Source organism: Lepisosteus platostomus, chromosome 22, assembly GCF_059453375.1.
Source record: "Lepisosteus platostomus isolate fLepPlt1 chromosome 22, fLepPlt1.hap1, whole genome shotgun sequence".
Taxonomy (NCBI): Eukaryota; Metazoa; Chordata; class Actinopteri; order Semionotiformes; family Lepisosteidae; genus Lepisosteus; species Lepisosteus platostomus.
In genome coordinates this window covers 15895261-15917514 of record NC_142632.1, presented here as the reverse complement: position 1 = coordinate 15917514, position 22254 = coordinate 15895261, and the positions used below count along the sequence as shown (strand labels likewise).

Below are 22254 nucleotides of genomic sequence, written 5' to 3'. Positions count from 1 at the left end.
TGCTTTTCTACACCGCTAAAGAAGGCTTTACAGACAGAACATTTTATTTTTCTGTCTCGTGATTTTTTTAGTGTGAAATTCACCTCTACTTGTCTCTATGAATAATTATACTTGCAGCACATTTTTAAGGCTAAAATTTACATGCATTTTAATACACCGAACCTAACCCAACCCATAGCAGAAATGTAGTTGCAAACAAACCAGATGGAAAAGTCTTGCACTGGTCCTAGAGAGGGCTGTATTCTAGTATTAACAGCTGTTACCTGCATATTTTTAAAAGACTATGGGAGTCTATGCTGAATATAGAAGTATGGATTATTAAGCAGTGTTTTAGTTGCAAACTGAGCTCAGAACTAGCCCTGTTTTGTGTGCCCAGCACATTTCTTACACTTCTCTGAAATGAGATTGATCTCAGCTTTAAATTATGTGTTGATGCCTCTGTTGGAGAAACAGTTCTACACAGATCGTACTTAACCTTCAGTAACTCCACGAATCCTCCTGAATTTTAAATTCCTATGAACTGCTTTAATGATGCTATTTTCACTCTGATTTTCAATGAGAAGGCTCACAGAAGATGAAACTCACTGAAGCGATCACTTGTTTTGGTTCAGTAAATGTTTTGGGGATTGTAATGTGGCTGTGCCATCTTCAAACCCACAGATTTCAAAGGTTAAAAAATCCAAACCTTTAGCAAATGACCCTTAATGCTAATAAGTGACTTTTAGAGGAGATGTTGAATAGGTTAAACATAAATGTGTACTGTGTAACTAAAACATCCAATGCCTTTTTAAAACAAAATGTATTACCTAGATTTTCAATGTCTGGTAGTAATTCTGTACAGTAAGTTCCTGATCTGCTCTCTGCAAAGATAAATTCTTGTGAATGACTCTCGTTCCCTACCCATGATTCTCTATTTATGCAGCCTTAAGCTATGTTGCCGTAAACTATACTACATAGAGAAGAACCTTTAGTCCACGTCAGTACTGGACTTGGGGTGAACATTTGGACTTCAAAGATAACTCTCTGTTTTATAAATTAAGTTGGAATTTCAAACAGTTTCAGTAAAAATAATAAATGGGAATAGGGCTAAATAAATATAAGAAGGAGGTACGCAACAAGTCAGATCTGAAACAAGAGGAAAATTAAAATGAGTTAATGAGTTTTTGTAGTAGTTTCTGTGAGAATATCACTTAACTGTTACAGGGATTGCAGTTATCCAATCATAGCCTCTGTTGGGACATTTTTGGATTTTGCAATATAGAATGATTTGTAAGGGGAAAAGCCAATCACAGGATATATGCTGTATGTTGTGGATCCTTGAGTGTTGGCCTCTCTAAAAGCACACAGATGGGCTGAGTAGATCCCAAGCTTTGACTAATAAGATCATGCTCAGCTTACAACAGTTAGAATGTAAGCACAGCTGACTGGAGCACCTACTGCACACTACACTCATACATGACCTTTTTTAATCCCAGCTGCTGCCGGATGAAGAATGGTCTCACTGGTTAGAGGTGTGCAACCTCTGTGCTTATATTCCACTGCTGCAGCTGTTCCTTAATTCCATTAGTGATCCACACTAGAAGGTTAAACTCGCGTTGCCATTTACCACCAAGGGCAAACTCTCAACACAGCAAGGAGGTTTAAAATGTATCACTTCGAATGCAATAGGGTTACATGCACCAGAAATGCACGTGACACTATTAGCCACAAAACTGTATAACACTGTAGTGTGTAGCGCTGTACGCACACAGCTCCGTTCATAGGTGTAGCCATCGTCACCTTCATTCTGAATGTCTTGCGTTGTTTCATGCGATTATTAAATATTAAGAGTCAACTCATGGTAACTTGGAATGTACAAGGCCAGTCTGAAAGGAGCTTATGTGTGAAGGTTACCTGACTGTACCTTGAGGTGGTCCTGTCTGTTTGGAATGAGACTGCATGTAATGGCTTTCACTTGTGTTTCACCTTGGTGTGCATCAGGGCTCAGAAAAGTAGAGCTTGGTTCCTATCTTTTCTCCACTCACACAACTGACAGAATCGCAAGGATCATCTGATGGGTACCTTCCAGTGTTGTGCCTTACCTACTGTAAGATCATGAGAACATGTCGCAGTGACTGGTCTAGTCATTTCTGATTGCTGGTAGATAATCAGTTCCAAGACACCCTTTACACGTGTGAAACTCATTGATTCTGTGGAGCAAAAGTATTGGTGACCCATAACTTTGGTTTAGTTAGTTGCATGGTGGGTCTCGTAGCTGCTTCGCAACACGGGTGTCCTGGGTTCAATTCTGAATCTGGGGCGCTATCAGTGTGAAGTTTGTGTGATCTCCCCGTGTTCGCATGAGCTTCCTCCAGGTGCTCTGGTTTCCTCAGCATAGTCCCACGTCATACTGGTAGGTTAATTGACTTCTGGGAAAACTGGCACTAGGTATAATGTGTGTGTACCCTGCCTTGCACCCGTTGCTTGCTGGGATAGACTCCGGCTCCCCCGCGACCTTGAAGGGGTGGAAACAGTTAGAAAATGGGTGGATGAATGGATCTAGAGTTTAAACGCAGTCCTAAAAATCTCTTCTAATTACATGTGATCGACACGATAATAGACTTTTAAATTACATTTTGAGCTGAAACAGGTTGAAAAGGTGCCAGCAAAGCATTGCAATCAGTTCAAGACTTAACATGTCAGTAAATATGTTAATGACATTTGAAGATATATTTTAGTGGCTGCCATGAATTTCTGGAACAGAATTGTTTGTTCCTCAGTCCTTCTGCAAGAGCCTGTCTAAAGAGGTTACATACGTCTGTCATTCGGTGCTTTGCTTTTAAGGAGGACGTGGCTTTAAGTGCTGCTTGCTAGAACAAACACAAATACAGACAGAGACAGTCAGCATGCAGCTGGGGCCACTCCTGTTCCTTAGTGTGGAGTCTGTGGTTTGGGCTGCCCAGAGGCTGGGATAATGGCTTCTAGTGTCTGGAGAGATTAAAGGCCGGAGCTGCATTGTTCAAATGCCTCGAGATTAGTTTCCAAGGAGACAGATTGTGGTTGCCATGAGAACGCAAGGGGCCAGGAATTAGGATTGCGATTTTTTTCGCCCTTTCTTATTCATTTTTTTTCCCCCCAGATTTTGTTATTTATTATCTTCTCATCCTGATCATGCTGAGAGAGGAGATAAAGCCAACGAAAATGCTTTTCTTCTTTTGCCTTTTGTGCACCCCCTCGCCAACAGCACAGGCACCATCAGGCTTCAGACTAAGAAAGGGGAAAGAAAGACTCGAACGCTTTTTGTACTCGTTCCCTTGTTTGAGATTGCTGGTGGCACAGAGACGCTTCGCTCGGATGTTTCTCGTGTTGGTTTTTGAGAGCAAATTAACGATGAGGGTTTTTTTTAAATAATCCAGGAAAACCTTAATTGGCTGACAAAAGCTTATCGTAATTAGCTACTTTCACATGCGTGTAATGGATTTCTGGATTAGCATATTGGATGGAAGGTTTTAGGGCTGCTTTTAAAGCTTCTTAATCCCCAGTACTGTAAAACATATTAACCCTTTTTTGGAAACTGAATAGCTGGTTGACTTATTTTCATCTTAAAAACATCATTTGTACCAAATGCAATTTCTTGTTATTGATTTTCTTCCTTATATCATTTTGGAGCATAAGAGAGGTTAAGGCTGTTAGGTACTTCTTGCATATTTGGTGTTTCATGTTTTGTATTGATCTTTCCTGGTCTGCTCAATCTGTTTTCACATCAAGATGAGCTATTTTGCAAACCTCTACAACTCTTTGGATGTTCTTTGAGTTTGGGAGTTTTTTTTTTTTAAACAACATGAACCCAGTAATGAGAGTCATACATGTATGATCAGAAGAAATACATATACATAAAGTTAAATCTACAGTCACTTGTCGAAATTAAGATGGCTAATAGCTGTGGGAATAAAAGATATCTTAGTTCTAGAGCATTTGAATCAAGGTAGTCTAACACTAATTCTCAATCGAAGCTGAGATGGAAGGAGGTTAGATTCACTGTGCAAGCGGTGTCGATGGCAGTCAGTGAGTATATTGGCTTGTTTGATGCAGATGTCGGAAAGCTGTAGCTGTTGTGCAGGAATAATTTTGCTGGCTACTGTCACAATCGTGCTCAGTCTGTTTTTATTGCTTGTATTTTGGAGCAAATTTCCAAAATGCTGAATTCTGTAGTATATAATTAGTACACATTTTTAAGCAGGCCATCATTTTATTAATCAGTCTTTTCAGTAATGAGGTATAGAATAATAGGTGTAATTTTCAGGGAATACTCTTTTCACCCTCAAAGCATTAATCCACCGCTCTAGTTGTGGTCAGTTTTGGTTCTGTCTAGCTTTAAGTCTAGAGACTCATTAAAATTGTCGCACTTTTTTACTGAACAGAAACAGTATGATATGTCGCTGCCACTGGTCTGAATGAGTAATTGTTCCTGTGTCCTCCCTCAGAAAGGAATGGCGCAGGTCCGAAAATCGTGTGACCCATCTCGAAGTAGTTCCCGTGCCGAGCTGCGGATTCCCAGCGTCTCCACAAAGCAGGAGATCCTTACAAGCTTAGTGTCTGCATTAGATTCTGTGGTAAGTTTGGCCTTTCAAACCCTGCTCAAAAACATGGCTGATGCATGGAAATCATTTAAGCAAAAGAATGTTCCTTTATGGTTAAAAAATGAAATATGAGCCAAGTTATGATTGCCAAAGATCCTGTGACACTTTTTACAAGAGCAATGGTGATGATCCAGCTGTCGAGGCTAAATTAAAGACTGTTCCCTCTGAAGACCAGTTGAGCTCTTTGACCCAGACATCATGAGTTTGGAAGCTGTGGTAGCTCAGACAGCAAGGACATCTAGCTCCTGACTGGAAGGTCCCGGGTTCAATCCCAGGTCGGGGCAAGCAATGTAGCTTGCTCCAATTCCTTCCAGATGGCTCCCAGGTCCACTCAGCCTGCTTTCCAAATGAGTACCGGGGCTTAATCCTTCCTGGGGCAATAGGCTGACCGAAGCGTGATGCTGACCTCATCACCTACACATCCAGTGTCAGATGGTTGAGAAAAATGGTGGCCCTTGCCCCCCATGAGTTTGAGCAAGGGTCACGTCATTGGCTCACTAGCTCACCAGGATTCCTAAATTGGCAGGTGTTATCAAGAATAGAGGTGAGATTAGATGCATGGTTGTCTTTGTCATACCTGCCAACAGTGTGTGCTGCAACTTCCTTGGGGCCTGTAGACATGCAGTGATGTCAGTGACTCGCCTGTCAGGCACTGTGGAGCTTGCAGCTTGTAAAAAGTTCAATGACTCAGTGGTAGACTGTCTGAGGAGCACTTCCGCCCATCCTCATTCTTCCTCCACAGTACAGGAGTCATTGCTTGGAACCACTTCCAGACAGGATGGGTATAAAATTGAAAAACAAGAGTTCACAAGAGGAACAAGAGTTCAAGTTCTGTGTTCTAAACGCTTCTTCTTTTATCTTGGTTAAATCTGTTTTCTGCCGCAACCCTTGCTCCTAATCAAGCTAGGGTTTTGGTAGGAAGTATTTTGTGTTCCTGCTTACATACAAGTGCAAGAATGTGTTATTCTGTACCTATGAATGGGGCTTCTGACCAGCTGTGGACCTGTCTTTCAGTGTACTGCTCTTTCCAAGCTGAATGCAGAAGTGGCTTGTGTCACGGTTCATGAAGAGAGCATAATCGCTGTAGGTACTGAGAAAGGCAGGCTGTTCCTCAACTCCAGGAAGGAAATCCAGACTGACTTCCACAGGTTTTGCAGTAAGTTACAAGGATTTTCAGATTCTTGCATCGATTGCATGTGTCCCTATCATTTTGACCTCCAGAGTTATACAGTGCGTAATGTATATGTAAGCATTACTGCCAGCATCAGTTGACTTGAGTCCAAAGATATGAATGGCTCTGGGATGTTGAGGTGTGGCAAACACAGCTATGCAAATGGAAACTGTTTCTAAATGGTTCCTTTCAGGAGTGCCCTGCCTAACAGCCTTACCCACTGTGATTGCTGCTGCCAAACCCCAGGACACTGAACCAACCAAGCTGAGCAAGGAGAGCGGGCAGGGCATACAGCGGGCACCTGTGGAGTCCCAGTCGAACATCTTCGTTCTTAGAAAGATGGTGGAGGAAGTTTTCAGTGTCCTTTACAGTAAGGCCACTCATGTGTCATTCCTCAGACTGTGAAGTAGCACATTTCATTTGTCTTTCTGGTGTTCTTTGTCTGGTTTGTTCTCAACAGTCTGTGCTTCTAAGCGATTCATTTTCATTGTGCTTAAATTTGCCATTCAATGTAACTATTCCAGCAAAAATCACTTCTAACATTTTCTGCATATGAGCTACATATAGTAAATATAGTAATACATATAGTAAATCTGCAAACTTTAAAAAGCATCATTATCCTTGGGGGGGGGTCTGGAAACTGTTAACAGTGATTGTAGACTGAGGAACTTAGACATTTAAAACAAGACACTCAAAAGATTGCAGAGCAACCAGACTTACACAGAAAAGTAAGATATAAACAACAATCAGGTCCTCACCATGGACAGAGGAGCAAGACTGCTCAAAGAAGCTGAACCCTGGAGGAATAATCTGGTTAAACAAGATACTGTCATTGTGTCTGTGCCAGGTTTCAGTCAAGCACAGAAAGTTAAGTGATGGAATCATTCAATAAGACTGCCTTGTTTGCAGAAAGGGTGTTGAATAAAGCTGATCTGGCCAGTCTCGGTGATGCAGGGGGTTTGGGGGAAGCAAAATGTGTTCCAGACATGGAGGGAAGCATACATTTTTAAAGTCAGCACTACAGCGGGATGTAGCTGAGAATCAGCTTGGCGAGGATGGCAGAAAACGGCACCCGTAACAGCTCTGGATATATCTTGTAGGTCACAAAATCTCGCTATCACAGCAGTACTCAAAGAAAGATTGCTCAAGAAAATAATTCCACTTAAATTGCAGTAATTTTGACGATCATTGGATGCATGAAATCTGAGACAAAACAATGAAAAATGGGTAAAATCCCAAATCAGGGGGTTGTGAGTAGCTGTAAGAAAACCTCAAAACCTCACCAGAGCAGTTAGGCAGATAGCCTGAGTAGAAAAATACATATAAGAAAACTGACAAAGCTTCAGCACATAATCCTTCATTAAGGGACTTATGATATTAATTCCACTTTTTGGCCTCCTTCAAGGATCGATTAGAATCACTTCTGTTTCAGAAGTGAAGGAGAGCTTTGGTGGGCTGAACATATTTCTTTATAGAGCTGCATTTTCAGTTATATGAATTTGTTATTTGATGTTATATAATGATTTATTAAAATTAAACTGCAATGCTACTTTCATATTTCGCGGTTAGAATCAGCATTAATGAGCGCATTTCAAACCGCAATAAAAGTAAAATCTCAAATTTACATCACAAAATAGACTAAATTTCCCGATATGCACAGCGCCATATTCTGTGATTCATGTCATAATTCAAGGGAATTCAAATGCAAGTTTGCGACAGCATGGCGACTTACAGTACTTTCACAACGTTCACAATTTTGTGCTTAAATCGCAATTTATCATTTTTTTCTGTAACGTCAATGAATTTATTTTGTTACCAGGATTTATTAAGCAGTCTGAGAAATTGAATGGCTCCCCTTTAAGGAGAGTTGAGATTCTCATCTAATGCTTCTTTTGCAACATTTCCTCCTACACCCTAAAGAATTAGGTACTGCTTGTGTGATTCTCTTTCAAGGTGCATTTTCTTAGCCCTTTTACTTGGTGGAATGCAAAAGGGTGGGGCACAAATAACAGAAACCATGAGCGATATAAATCTTCTGCGTGTTAATTCAATTCAAATTTTTTGTTGTCATTCTACAGGTGAGGCCATGGGGAAGAACAGTATAATACCTGTGCCTTATGAGTGGATTCTGAAGGACCCCAGCTCTGTGACTGTCCATGGTCTGCCTGATGGGGTCTCCCTGAGAAAGCCAGCTGACTACGACACCAAGACCTTAATGAAGATCCTGGAGCAGAGCAACCGCATTCGCTTCACGGTTAAGAGGTGTGTCGACTGTATCACTGGAAAACAACTTGGAACGCTGCTGTGTGCTGTGGTGGTCATTATGACCAGCTGTTGACTATGACTATGCAGAACTATGTTGGGGCAGCATGTCATGGCAACAGCAAAGACATTTACAGTGCCAAAGTTTGTGAACCCCCTATATAATCGTCTTATCGTGATACCCTTGGTTACTCTAAACCAGTCTTTTCTTAAATAACCAAAAGGTTTTAGGTTGTCCATTTAATGTTTACGAGGTGCATGAAGTACAAAAAATACATAATTAATAATCAGTATATACCATGTTAATAATAAGTGAACTTCTAGCTACTTCTAGGAGTTTGGGTAGCCCTGCTCTATAGGATAGTCAGGAGCTTTATGCATTTGGTTTCACATAAGATGTTAATGGGAACATGTAATTGCACAAACAGAAGAGAATTCAGAATTTTCCAAAGCTGAAATATCAGATTTCAGAAAAAGGAGTAGCTGATGTGCCACACGTTGGAGAAGGTTACAAAACCATTTCTAAACAACTAGGGCTTCATCTTTCTTTGTCAGACAGAACATATTGAATACCCACCATGATACGCCCATGGTACCCCCAAAGAATGGTTTTGATGAGAGGATTTTCAGCTATATAAGAAGTTGTCCGGTCACCTCAGGTTCTCCAAAGAAGCCTTCTTACTTCCTAGGCTACTGGAAGATCTCTGGACAGACGCATCAAAAGCTGTACTGTGTTTCCACAAGAAAAAAGCTTGAGTGATGAAAACCAAACACTCCAACAGAAGAACCTCACCTTGACCATCAAGTATCGGCACCATGGTATGGGCCTGCTTTGCTGCCTCAGCATCTGCATGGTTTGCCATCATTTAATAAACCAAGTATTTGGTGTGGTAGCAGCAAATTCTGGAGAATGGCAGTCCATCCTTTCATTAGCAGAGCTGGGACACGCAGCAACATACCAGCAGATCAACAGAATAATGGCTGAAGAGGAAATTTCACGTTTGCAGTTTGCCAAGTCAAAGTCTAGACCTAAACTCCATTGAAAAGTGAAGACAGGACCTGAAGATAGCTGTTCTTGCAAGGAAACCCTCAAATGTCACCCACTTAAAACATTTTTATAAGGTACAATGGACTGAAATTCATAAAAGCTAATGTGAGAGGCTGATAAACAGCTACAGGAAACATCTCAATGAAGTCACTGTTGCCCAAGGAGGTGTCATCAGTTACTGAATCTGAGGGTTCACATACTTTTCTGAATCAGCTTATCATCTTTTATGAAGTCTTCTGTGATGATCTGATTAAATTCTGGTTCAGATATATACAATCTGAGTATAATTCGGACCAGCGCCAAGGGGTTCACAAACTTATATTCACATAATCAAGACTTAAATTGATTTCATTTATTTAAATTTAGGCTTTGTGAAACTGCCAGACTGCATCTCCGATCAGAGCATGACAGTATTGGAAGTGTTTACATGACGTCTGTTTTATATTCAAAGGCCCATTGAAGAGGCTTCCTGGGATGCCAAGTCCTGCCCCGAGCTCAACCACAACTCTGGTTCCAAGAGCCTTGCCAGCCACTCCACTGTTAAAGCTGCCAACCAGGAGGCAACGGCTGGCAGCGCCATGCTCTCCACCTTCCTGTATGGCATCCCCATGCCCATGCAGGCCCACCCGGAGGGGAAGCCTGACCTTGCGCCCAGCTCGCTCCTCAGCGCCATCCAGAACAGTGACCACCAGAGTGGCTGGGCGTCGCAGGGGGAGAAGACGGCTCCGGCGAAGGACTGCGCCGACAACGGTCAGTGCGAATTCCCAACGACCGACCCGACGAGGAATGAAAGGCATGATGTCAAGGCATGATATCAATGTCTGGTATTCCCCTCTCCAACAGGCGACCGATTAGGGGGGCCGGCAGAGATGGGACAGAGTTCTCAGAATGTGCACATTTCCAAGCGCTTGTTGTTCTCCATTGTGCATGAGAAATCAGGTGGGTAAGGGACCAGTGCGTTTTAGAGTAAAGGGAGCCACTGAGAGACTCTTGTGAGTCCTGTTAGTCTTGTGTTTATTTGTGAGGTTTATTCCGTGCTGAAAAGAGAAGAAAGAAAGCACAACCCTTCGACTGTGGAGCCTTCTTCGGGTTGTGTTTATTTGTTCCAACCATTGCTAATTTGCTTTATCACTGCAAATAAATCAAATTTCTTAGACAATTTTATAGTCTGTACCACAGAAAAAAAACATTTTTCTTTCTGTCTGTGAAGCCAAGTGTATTCAGAGGCATGCTGTTTTATACGTTTTTGAATCTGTGTGAAATAGTTAAAAATATAACAAAGAAAAAACTCTTAATTGAAGAGACTAGTGGCAGAAGAACACAAATCACTCCCTGAGTGTGACGAGGAGAACTGATAGAGTCCATTTTGTCCTTTTGCGATCTTGGAATCCTGATCTTAAGAGTTTGAGCAATTCATTGAATTAAAATGGCTGTGGAAAACCAGCACAGAGTCTAAAAGCGATCACTGTGGGCAACAACTGTCAAAACCAATCTTGTTCTATACCAGTTTTTTTGCCATTTAATTTCTACAGACAAATGGGACACGTTCATTCGTGAAACGGAAGACATTAACACACTGCGGGAGTGTGTCCAGATCCTGTTTAATAGCCGTTACGGTAAGAGACCGTGGTGTAAGGCAATAGCACCTTTAAGCTGACTGCCACACTATTCCAGTGATGGAAAACCACCACTATTGTAGGAAAGGACTGAGGTGTATTGTATCATGCTCTAACTGACACTGCCAGTAAAAACAATTCATATTTACATTAAACAGCTAACAGGACCAAAGCTTTCTGAAGGACTGGAAGATTTGATTAATAGTGCAGCTGCAAATTCCAAACTATTTCTAAATGAACCAAAATATATGAATTTAGCGCAGCTACTGTATGTGGTGTCTTGTTCATTTCTTTTTATGCATTTTTTTTTTTTAGAATTACTTCGAGATTTCCTGTCTATCTGAAGTTTGTTTGTTTTTTAGCATATTGTGGCTGTTGCTGCCCGTTTTCATTTTGTTTGAGGACATCCAGGGCTAGTTTAGGAGAACGAAGCATGGCGGTGTTGTGTAGAAAACTGTCTCTCATAAAGCAGCTTGCCAACATCGGGTGTTAGTTTTACTAAGCCTGTCTGCAAAGCCCAGGCTGGAGGTTTCTAACAAAGCTGTCTTTCTCATTGCCAACCCTTTCCTGACCTACTGCAGCAGAGGCGCTGGGCTTGGACCACATGGTTCCTGTGCCTTACCGGAAGATAGCGTGTGACCCGGAGGCAGTGGAGATCATTGGCATCCCAGACAAGATCCCCTTCAAGCGGCCCTGCACATACGGGGTCCCCAAACTTAAACGCATTTTGGAGGAGAGGCACAGTGTGCGCTTTGTGGTGAAACGGTAATCAGGCCCCCCAAGGAGTGACAGTTTTGCCTTAGGCTCTGCACTTAGGAGATGACTCCTATTAGCACTGTTAAACCAGGCGCAGGAGTACCTATGGGAGCCTTTTTAAAGCATGGAATATAACATTGCACTGGATAGAAACCGCTGAACATCCATGTGCAAGAGATGATTCCTTTCAATCTCCTGAGTGACTGGTGCACAATACAGATACTGTAAAGTGTTGTGTAAGGACCTGGAAAAGGCAAAGAAATAATATAGTTTCCATAGCTATTTACATATCTTTACATATAAATAGTGATCTTCTTCCAATTTTTTTTCCATTTGAAATATTTTGTGGTATGCAGATAAAATTAACTGCTCTTGTTTTATACTGTGCTGTGAACAGAATGAAAATTCAGGTTAAACACTCAAATACTTCTCAGAAAGCTTCTTTTAAGGACATTATAGTAAGTATCTGTTGAAGCTCCCCTCTGTGTTGACACAGCTGGCTAATTCTGATAGAAGAATCCTGTGTCAATCAAGCTCTTTATCAAGCTCGGATCCTGCTTTGGTTTAGCCTGTTGCTTGATTATCTCAGCTGCAGAGTGGGCTGAGATTGTTTCTTTTCAGAGAGATGAATAATTGCTTTGCTAATTATTGATAATACTGCCTGCAATTGTGTACTCAACCTGAAGTAATTGCTTCCCTTTATCTTCCAGAATGTTTGATGAAAGGATTTTTACAGGTAATTATTTTTAATTATTATTTTTTAATTCATTTTTAAATGATGCTATATTTGAAGTCAGTGCAGTTCTTCTAATTACCTTTCCATTCTGTCTGCTAAATCTATAGTCATTGAAGGTGATACTGTCAGTTCTTTCATTAGACTCTCACCATCAGCACTGAATCTGATACATTTTCTAGAAGCCCCCTGTCATGTGTTGCCAATCCTGCAAAAAATCAGGGTCTGTGCCCTGAATTGTATAATTAAAAAATAATCCTTATTCTTATATAGCGCTTTTCTGGACACTCCACTCAAAGCGCATTACAGGTAATGGGGATCCCCTCCACCACCAAAAGTGTGTTGCCCCCACACACCAGCTCTCAGTGTGGAGGAGAACAGAGTGATGAAGCCAATTCATAGATGGAGATTATGAGGAAATTTGGCCAGGACAACAGGGTAACAGCCCTACTCTTTTCAAGAGATGCCCTGGGAGTTTTATTGAGCACAGAGAATCAAGACCTTGGTTTAATGTCTCGTCTCATCCAAAGTCCAGCACCTTTTCACAGGACAGTGTCCCCATCACTATACTGGGGCTTTAGGAGTGGTTCTACTAACACCTGTTCCAGAAGCAACCTTAGCTTTTCAAGGCGGTCTCCCATCCAGGTACTGCAAGCTCACAAATCCTGAGATTCAGCTGTGAATGGCAGGGTGATTAAAGCTGCTGGTTATAGTCTCCTGAACCCTTCAAATTGTGTTGTAAATTTCGTCACACTTTGCGTATTTGTCTAGATTTTAAGGAGTCACAGTTTAGATCCCCTTGTACTGTAAAAACCACTACAAGTCCCTGTCTAGTCAATCAGTACTGATAAAGCAGTTCTTTAAAAGAACTACTATACTCCTTGTTTATAGTGTCTGTCCCCCACTGGTCAAAAGCTTGACCAGAATCCGTAGCATCAGCCAGCCTTGCCAAGCCCAAACTCAGTTCAGCTGCATCTTTGCTTTTTATGCTGCTAAATAAAACGTTATTATAATCATAGTGATGATCATTTTAGCTGGTCCCCAAACATGGAATCACACATGTGCCTAAGTGATCATTGCTAACTATATCAAGACTGAGATATACAGGACAAGAATGAGTCTATGTCTGGTTGGTCCAGCTCTGGTCCTAAAAATCCAGTGCAATATGAAGGTTCTCTAAGTGTTTTTAAAGCAGCTACACCTGAAGAGCAGGGATATTGTTAATTGGTTTAATTAAACAATAGCAAACTGAATTAGGTCATGCAGGCCTGGGTTGGAATGAAAATCTGCAGACACTGGACCTCCACAACTGGAGTTGGATCACCCTGGTTTGTATCAATGCATCATTGCCAATGTTTTACAAGGGGACCAGGAGTGCAGTAAATCAGCTTTTTAAAATAAAAGCAGTTCTTCCATAGTTGCGATCAATTTCCATCCTGAACACTGTGTCCAAATCTAAAGGGAATGCTTTCACAATTCCTCATCCCAAATTCTAGTTGGCCTGTCTCCCTGCATCACTCTGTTTCTGCAGCTGGTGGAAAGGCATTCAAAGACGAGGGGAAACAGGACTCAGGGTCTCCATCTGAAGACAGCTATCCAGAGACCCCCAGGATGTTACCAGCTTTCGAGGTGATGAGCAACTCGCACAGTAGCAGGTGGGTTTTAGGCTCTTTTCAAACCTGGCTGAGCACAGAGATGTGTGAAAGCTCTTTGTGTGCATCTTCTTTTAAAAGATTATGCCAGTTGCCAGTTTAGGAGAGACATTGGAGAAGATGCCAGTGAATTTTATGTCTTTGTGCAATTATGTATTGTAAAGAACCTTAGCAACCGATTTTTTCTTTTCAAGTCCTGCTTGGGAATGGGCTAATTTTGTATATTGGAAACATTGTATCACTTCCACATTTTGGAAGAAACTAACAAAAAATGAACATGTTGGCCTTTTTTGAGGGTGGTTTATTAACCTTCTTTCCCCTTGGAAAGAATTTTTATGAACAAACCTATTGAGACTGAAATTGCCACGCTGCATGTAATATTTCTCTTATTCTTTGCAGATCCACTAGTTCGTGTGTGAGCCCTGTAGGAGATGGTGAGGCAGGTTGGTACCAAACACTAGGAATGGAATTGGAAACCTTGCAGAATGATTTTCTGAAGCTGTCTGTTCTGATTTTGGAAAATATGGACCAGGAACACACAGTCCTAGTCATAATCATGCAACTGTAATTAAAGCCCTCATTTTTCTGCAATTCTTAACCTGCTCTTCCCTTTATCGTGAGGTGTGGCTTATATGCATTTTGCTATAGTCTACTGGAAAGTCTTGTAATATAACCTACCTGAAGCTCTGAGTGCGTTTTGTTTTATTTTTTTAGGGCCATCAGGAGATTGTTCCCCTATTAAAAAGATTAAAACTGAGCCACCAGACGGAGAAATCATTCAAGTGACAGTGCCAGGTAAGACAGGAAGGCATAGCCTATCCAATTACTTACTAATCTGTGACAAATTGAGGAGCTTGAGCCTGAAGGATGCCTCTCATGCCACTTTTGGCTCTATGAGCACATTTCAAAATCCTCCTTAAGGTGCTGCAGAAGGTTAGGAGATGCAATCTGAGTTTTTTTATTTTATTTCTCCTGAAGAGAAGGCCCATACTGTACAAGTGTGCGGTGTTTACCGTCTGCGTTTGGTTCATAAAGACATCTCCTCCTCCAGATGTCAGTGTCGTTCCGGAGGAGCTGAGCGAGCCTGCGGCCGACTCTGCGGCCAGTGAGAGCCCACACCTCTCAGACTCCCCCGCAGGTAACCTCTGACTTGACTCCCCAGCGCCACGGCGGGACACAGAACTGACTGGGGCCAACCTGCAATCACTCTCCTACTTTTAGGGAGGTAGATGTATGAACAATTTTCACAGACTCTTCCCCACCAGCCCTTTACTGCACATTCCTGTACCAGTTTTGCTGCCCAGTCCCTACGCTTCAGTACCAGTTTTCTACCTTACAGTCAAGCCTGGGCACAACAGTACCTCAGAACTCTTTTTTTTTACTTTGCCCTGTCAAAATGAAAACCAGTCAAAAAAGAACTCATCTGATTTAAAACAGGCCTCTGTTTAGACCATATAATGCCGACTGAAAACTGATTTCCCACATTGAAACAGAATTATGCACCTATCTTTCAGTCATTGTTATGCCTAACCAGACTCTCATCTTGGGACACAGATAGAGGGGGCATATTGACCAGAAGACAGTTATATCATCATCCTGATTGCCTTTAATAATTGTGCAATTATTTCAAATGGACATTACTATCTAACAGATAAAACCTGTATTTCAGTAGACGTCTGTCAAAGTTCTGCATTATCCTCATTGACATAAAGACTTATCCTTGTGCTTAGGTCTCTGTGGCAGGTTTGACTGTACCAGTATGTAGCTTATTTCCATAGGGAAATTGCCAATTTGTAGCCCTGCTCCTGAACTGAATACCATTCAGGAGTCTCTGTTCCTCTGTCACCCTGGTGAATTGTTCATACATACAACATTTGGTCTAGATACCCTTAGTATACCCCAAACCCAGACTACTAGTTAGACAGACCTACCCACAGCCCTTAAATCCTTGCTCCAAAAATGTTTTTCATCCTGGTTCCACAAAATCATAGTTAATAAGAACACTTGAACCAGCCTGTTTCCAACAGAATAACTTTAACTCAGGGGTGGGGAGGGAGGTTTTCTTGTTAGTTACGACATTGACCAGTATGTTTACCAGTTTAACTTTCTGCCAGTTTCTGACAAACATATATTGCACAGTAAAGTGGTTCTCTTTGTAATTCGATTGCTCTTAGCAACATGAATGTCAAGAAACACAGACAGTTTGGGAATGAGAATGGAAGTGGGTAAAATAGACATTCCTGACTGATGAGAACAGACAAGCCCATCAGAAACTGAAATCTGGCACTCCGGTGTAATTACAGATGTTCTTAAGTGTTCGTATTAACATTATAAATCATGTTTTAATAAAATGGCCAACTATTTTTTTTCCAGTATTTTTAGAACTGGTATTTTTTATATCCTGTAGGATCCGTTATAATATTGGTGAAATCTGGCTGACAGATATGATAGCCCTGTACCACACAGATGGGTGTTACAACCCAAGGATAAGTTTACATGATGTAAATGCATGATTTATAATGGTTTTCCCATCAATACCTCCATTCTGATTGTTTGGAATATGTCATCAGTGTATAAGATGATTATGCTTCCTATCAGTGATTTATATATTTTTTAAACTAGAATATTTCGACAGCAACTTTGAGGATGTATGAAGCACTGCATTTTTACTTTCCAACTGTAGTAGTGGCAGAGATATACAGTTATTTGCAAAAGTAATCCCTGGTTAAAATGTATATTTTAGTGAACCTCTAAGTGAAAAGAAGCTGACACAACCTCTCTGTGGTACAAAGTTAAACTCAACATGTTTCTGCAAGTTACTGTTTAATGCCAAATTAGTATTTATTTGCTAAAATAAAAAAGTGAATGTGACATGCAAAAGTGTGGGCACCCTTCCAGTCGATTCGCTATTATTTAATTTGTTTTTTAACAAATTAAAATAGTTTTTAGGGACCAAAACTTCATTGACTTGCAAGACCTTAAATTAAGTCAGGTGACGACAGTTCCAGGGTTTAACTTCTTAGGCTGTGATTGTTGTTCTGCCTACTTTCAGCAACCATGTGCTCCCCTAAGAATCTGTCGGAGGACTTGAAAATAAAGCAGAAGAAGGCTATAAAATGGTCTTGAAATACTTCCCTGCTTGCAATTTCAGCTGCCAGAAATATCATTAAGAAATGGAAGTTAAAGGAAATTGTTGAAGTCAAGGCAAGATCTGGAAGACCCAGAAAAGTTTCCATTAAAACTGCTTTGAAACTGGTCACATTGCAAAGCAGAATCCACAGATCACTGCAAAGGACCTACAGAAAAGTTGACAGTTGACACTGGAGTAGGTGTCCATAGGTCCACAGTACAGAGTTGCTTACACAAAAATGATCTGCATGGGAGAGTTGTCAGAAAGTAACCTCTTCTATGATCTCAACACAAAGGTCAATGTCTAAAAGTCTAAATTTAGACACAGTCTAAAAACACCAGTGTTGGGATTTTTTATGTCTATGGATTGATTAAATGAAAATTGAATTTTTTGGTCACAACCACAAAATATACATTTGGATAAAAATGAGTAAATGAGGTTGGATCTATTATGCTTTGGTGCTGTGTGGCAGCCAGTGACACAGGAAATATTGGTGTGGAAGAAGGAATGGATTCAACAACCAAAAAATCAATAAACCCTAGAAGCTAAGCTTGAACATGGGTTTGAGATTTCAGCAAGACAGCAATCTGCTATATGTCTTAAATTGACAAGTACCTCAAAATCAACCATGAAGTACTTACAGGAATTAAATATTACGGGTTTTGGAATGACTTTCACAGGCCCCAGACTTGAATATTAATGGAAATTTGTGGGGAGATCTCAGACATACAGTGCATGCAAGAAGACCTAATAATATCTCTGAACCAGAAGAGTTCTGCAAGTAAGAGTAGGGAGGAAATTCCAAAAGCAAGTATGGGATGACTCTTAGCTGGCTACAGGGAATGTTTGGAAGCTGTGATTTCTGACAAAAGGAGGTTACTAAGTACTGACTGTCGGGGTGTTCAAACATTTACATGTGCCATATTCACTGTTTTATTATTTGAATATCTACAAAAATGCAAATAAATGCTAATTATCCATTTGAATTTTCGAAAAGATGCAGAGATTGTGTAAAGTTCTTTTCACTTAGAGATTCACTGAAACATACAATTTAACCAGGGTTAAATTAACCAGAGCAACAGGCTTTATAATCAAGTGGCCAGACTGATCCCTGACACACTCCTGTCTGCTTCCAACCTGCATCCTCCTCCTCAATTCCAGTTGAGTCAGTTGTGCAGGAGCCCAGACCCACAGCAGCAAGAAGGACTGTTAAAGGTAAGAAACCATTAGATGCCATAATAATGAGACGCTAAAGTAAGAAGAACTCGCCATCTTTTCTGAAATCTGAGTTCCTCAGTTGTTACTGTGCTGAAGAAACTTTTGTTTAGCATCTGATTGCTCCCCAAATAGTTAAATATGGAGTCCGTCTCTGAGGTTACCAAGCAATTGTTCCTTGAAGTTCTTGTCACTGTGTGCATCGTCCTCCAAGCTCTTCTTCTCCTCGATGTTTCAGAGGATCTCGGAGAAATGATCCTTAGGCTGCGGAAGCAAGTGGAAAGCGTTTTCAATGCGAAGTATGGTGAGTTATGCGATAAAGCCTCGGTGCCAAAGGTTTTCCCTCTAGGATGAGGTGGCCCAGTACAGTTATCCAAGGCAGATGTTTTGTCATATTCTCTTATGCTTCTGAATTGAATTCTTGAAACTTTTTTTTTAATCATGTAGCACCTAGTGGTTCATCTGAAAAAAGCCTTCTCTTGCAAACTATATCCACCTGTCAGCCTGCAAGCTGAGCTTCTTGAAAGGCACCAACTGATTGTTAATGGGTTCGTGGACACAATGTTAGTTAGTGAGCACAGGTTGTGGGTTCGAGTCCTATCTACAGACACTGCAGTGATTGGGAGATGTCAGAGGGCAAAAGACAGCTGGTCCCAGGCCACCAAAGTTTCCTGGGGTGAGTGAGCTTAGGCATTACCTAGTGACCAGGCACCAGTATACTCTACCCTGTCAAGCCTCAGGGCATCATGGTTATTTCTCAGTCAGCTGACATGCTTCAGGGTCACAATACGGAAAGAAGCCAGTGGTGTAACGAAATGAGTTTTCATGAAAGCCACATAAATGGGGAACAGCGTTGCTGGGGGTGATCCCTGTCATGTACCGGTGCCCCATCCATGGGATGAGTCGCGTGCTCTCTAGTCCATTTATCTCCGTAGAAACCAGGAGAAGCTCTGGCTTTGCTGAGTCACTTTGTCTGACACGGGCTTCACCTTTCTTAATGGATAATTATTCATTAAACCTAACAATACATTCAGTCAGCTCTGGTGAGCACAGAAGACGACTCCTGGCTTCTGTTCGTGCTCCATGACAGGTGAAGCCCTTGGCCTCTCTCAGCCCACCCGTGTGCCCTACTCCAAGTTCCAGATGTACCCCGAAGACCTGTATGTAACTGGGCTCCCCGAGGGCATGTCCTTCCGCCGCCCCAACTGCTTTGGCGCCGCCAAACTGCGCAAGATCCTGGCGGTCAGCAGTAACATCGGCTTCGTGATCAAAAGGTGAGCCGGGTCAGGAGAGCCTCTGTCTCTTTTCCCTTGTCATCAGGTTAAATTTAAGATCCCATGTCGTACAACCAAAGAGTCGCCCTCATTACAAGCTTCATGGAAGAGGTTATGAAATGGCCGTTGGTATAGTCTGTTTCTGTTCTGCCCAAAGATATAACCACACTGTTTTCCAGACCTGAGCTGCTAACTGAAGCCCTGAAACCTGAGCCCTCTCCCCACCCAGCCAACACCCCAGGTGAGAGTCCCTGCTCTGATTCTGCAGGACACTCTTGTTATCAAGTGGCGCCGTCTCTTTCGTGACCTGCTGAGCTCTTGTTTCCGCAGGAGCTGAACTGGATTGCAAAGATGTAGCGGTGGGGGACCCAGGCACTCCAGCGAAGAGACCTGGGTACTCAGGTAAGATGAACAAAACAAACTTAGCAAAAGAAAAAGGCTAGAATACAACTGGATGTCTTTTTTTTATAAAAAGAAAGTGTCTTTCATGTCTTTATCTTGCAGACAGTTTAGAAGCCAAACTTTCTAGAATTGACCTGGCCAACACACTGAGAGAACAAGTTCAGGACCTGTTCAACAGGAAATATGGTGAGTTTATAGACCGATAAAACAGTTGTGACCAGCTCGCCATGGTGACGTGTTGAGGGGATATGGTGTTCTTTAATGTACAATGAATTTTCACAACTAATGACCAAATTATACAACATGACATGGACTTTATCTCCAGTCCAATTTTGCGCTTCTGAGGAAATTCTTCCATAAATCTATAGGCCTGAGAGCTTTTCCTAGACACATTATTTTTCCCATTGACTGCACAGGCAACAGAAAAACAAGACACATTCAGCCTTTGCAGAGGGAATCATTCTTTAAAGCATTACTGTTTCCATGTGTCCGCAGCCTAACACTGCACGCAGCGATGCTGTAAAGCTGATCGCTTTCCCTGCTGTTGCTTCCATTTAGTTTATTCTGTTGTTCAAACCACCCCAGTGGACCATATGTGTGTGTCGCTCAGGTGAGGCCCTTGGCATTAAGTACCCGGTCCAGGTGCCCTACAAGAGGATCAAGAGCAACCCAGGCTCGGTCATTATCGAGGGGCTGCCTCCCGGCATTCCCTTCCGGAAACCGTGCACCTTCGGATCCCAGAACCTGGAGCGGATCCTGGCGGTCGCACATAATATCCGCTTCACTATCACCAGGTAGTGGGGGTGGTGGGGGGGCACTGTGGTTTTTCCACCTTCACTGGTTGTGTGTGTTGTCATCAGTTTTGCTACAAATGACATAAGCTACTCCTGTAACTCATCTTATCTTCTTTACAGGCCTTTCCAAGGGCTTATTCCTAAACCAGGTGAGAGACCCGTGTCAGGATTGCACCAGTGTGAGGCTGTATTTGATATAATTCTTTGCTAATAATGAATGAAAAAAAGTCAGAAAGAAACTAGAAGGGACTGTTCATTAACTACAAAAATGTTTACAGCAGTGTTGGATTACACTGATTTGCTAAGGATGTAATAGGTTTCACATAGACTTAACATGATTTGCAAATATTTTCTGCATCACAAGCATTCTCAAATGTAACAGTAGTGAATACACTTTTTATAACGTAGAAAGGTGGTATTCTGAATTTTCCCGATTATCTAGTGTGAAATTCTCTTGTATTCAGATAATTTCTTAAATATAGCTTTGTTTATATGCCCCACCTATATTATTATTATTATTATTATTATTATTATTATCATTATTTTATTTTGCCTTGTATGCCCATATTCTACAAGGTTATGTCCATCAGTACCAGCAGTGTATTACTGGGCTTGAGAGGATAGCCTTAATGGCAATGGAATGAGCAAAAGACATTTTGTTGTTCTCTACATTGTATACCCACACAGAAAACCAATCTTTCTTTTGTGCTGGTATACAATGTTATAATGTCAAGACGCTCTACCATGGACGCCCATGGAATGAACCCCTCCTCTCCTTGCAGCTCCTAGGAGGATCACCTTGCTGAAGAAAGCCTATGTCTCAATAAGTGGTGAGTTCTCAGGACTGTCAGGGAGAACCTACAGTATAGCTAATGTCTTGCCACGTGCCCGTCTCTTTATTTTATCCTGCCATAAGATCTGTTTTTCTCTAGGATTGTGTTTGCCTTTTTTTATTGTGTCTTTTAAACATGATCTTTCCTATTTATCCACAACAGATGATGAAGAGGTAAACCGCATGGGGGAGAAGGTGATTCTCCGGGAGCAGGTGAAAGAGCTGTTCAACAAGAAATATGGTCAGTTCTGCCTTCCTTTCGTTCTTCATTTGCTGTGTGGTATCGCAGGAGAGTTCAGAATCCCTGAACTTGGGTTGGAGAGTGTGCAATCGCTGTCATGCAACCCTTAAACTATCATTTACAATGTTTTGCCTTTGGATCTTTGAGGCTTCACTTACAGTTTTTTGTAAGTGCACCACTTTTAACAAGACTAGAAAAGAATGGTTTCCAATGATACTATCAAAAGAAACCGACACAAATCCACAGCATTATAATTAGGGTAATAGTTCCTGTGACCACTGTTTGGAAGCAATACAACATGCTTTGCATGTTGCCTTCTTATGGGATTTTGGTGATCTGTTTATAAATAGGGCATATTAGTTACTTTCTGTGTTATTCCAGGATTGACATTCACTAGGTTACATCACTTCATCACATTACCCAGTTAGCTCTCTCACTAATGAAGTGATCTAGTTCTTGTGCAGCAAAGTCACTTGTGTATATCACTGTCAGTTACAACTAATCAAAAC

The 22254-nt window shown here is 41.5% G+C and overlaps 1 protein-coding gene across 2 annotated transcripts in view; it reads left to right on the top strand.

Moving 5' to 3' along the window:
• Positions 1 to 22254, top strand: part of gtf2ird1 (GTF2I repeat domain containing 1) — a 29663-nt gene that overhangs the window by 3872 nt on the left and 3537 nt on the right. The window contains exons 1-24 of one of the 2 annotated variants that reach the window (XM_088615707.1): positions 3794 to 4044; positions 4464 to 4592; positions 5634 to 5775; positions 5984 to 6160; positions 7869 to 8052; positions 9552 to 9850; positions 9944 to 10039; positions 10633 to 10716; positions 11298 to 11481; positions 12183 to 12208; positions 13737 to 13860; positions 14257 to 14300; positions 14572 to 14652; positions 14909 to 14995; positions 18149 to 18202; positions 18441 to 18506; positions 19293 to 19476; positions 19656 to 19717; positions 19807 to 19878; positions 19981 to 20064; positions 20489 to 20672; positions 20793 to 20821; positions 21455 to 21502; positions 21668 to 21745. In XM_088615707.1, coding sequence (XP_088471833.1) covers positions 4470 to 4592; positions 5634 to 5775; positions 5984 to 6160; positions 7869 to 8052; positions 9552 to 9850; positions 9944 to 10039; positions 10633 to 10716; positions 11298 to 11481; positions 12183 to 12208; positions 13737 to 13860; positions 14257 to 14300; positions 14572 to 14652; positions 14909 to 14995; positions 18149 to 18202; positions 18441 to 18506; positions 19293 to 19476; positions 19656 to 19717; positions 19807 to 19878; positions 19981 to 20064; positions 20489 to 20672; positions 20793 to 20821; positions 21455 to 21502; positions 21668 to 21745 — 2512 coding nt within the window. In that variant the 5' untranslated portion in view covers positions 3794 to 4044; positions 4464 to 4469. Of the gene's footprint in view, positions 1 to 3793; positions 4045 to 4463; positions 4593 to 5633; positions 5776 to 5983; positions 6161 to 7868; positions 8053 to 9551; positions 9851 to 9943; positions 10040 to 10632; positions 10717 to 11297; positions 11482 to 12182; positions 12209 to 13736; positions 13861 to 14256; positions 14301 to 14571; positions 14653 to 14908; positions 14996 to 18148; positions 18203 to 18440; positions 18507 to 19292; positions 19477 to 19655; positions 19718 to 19806; positions 19879 to 19980; positions 20065 to 20488; positions 20673 to 20792; positions 20822 to 21454; positions 21503 to 21667; positions 21746 to 22254 lie in introns of those variants that run through there. The other variant, XM_088615706.1, reaches the window with a different exon arrangement.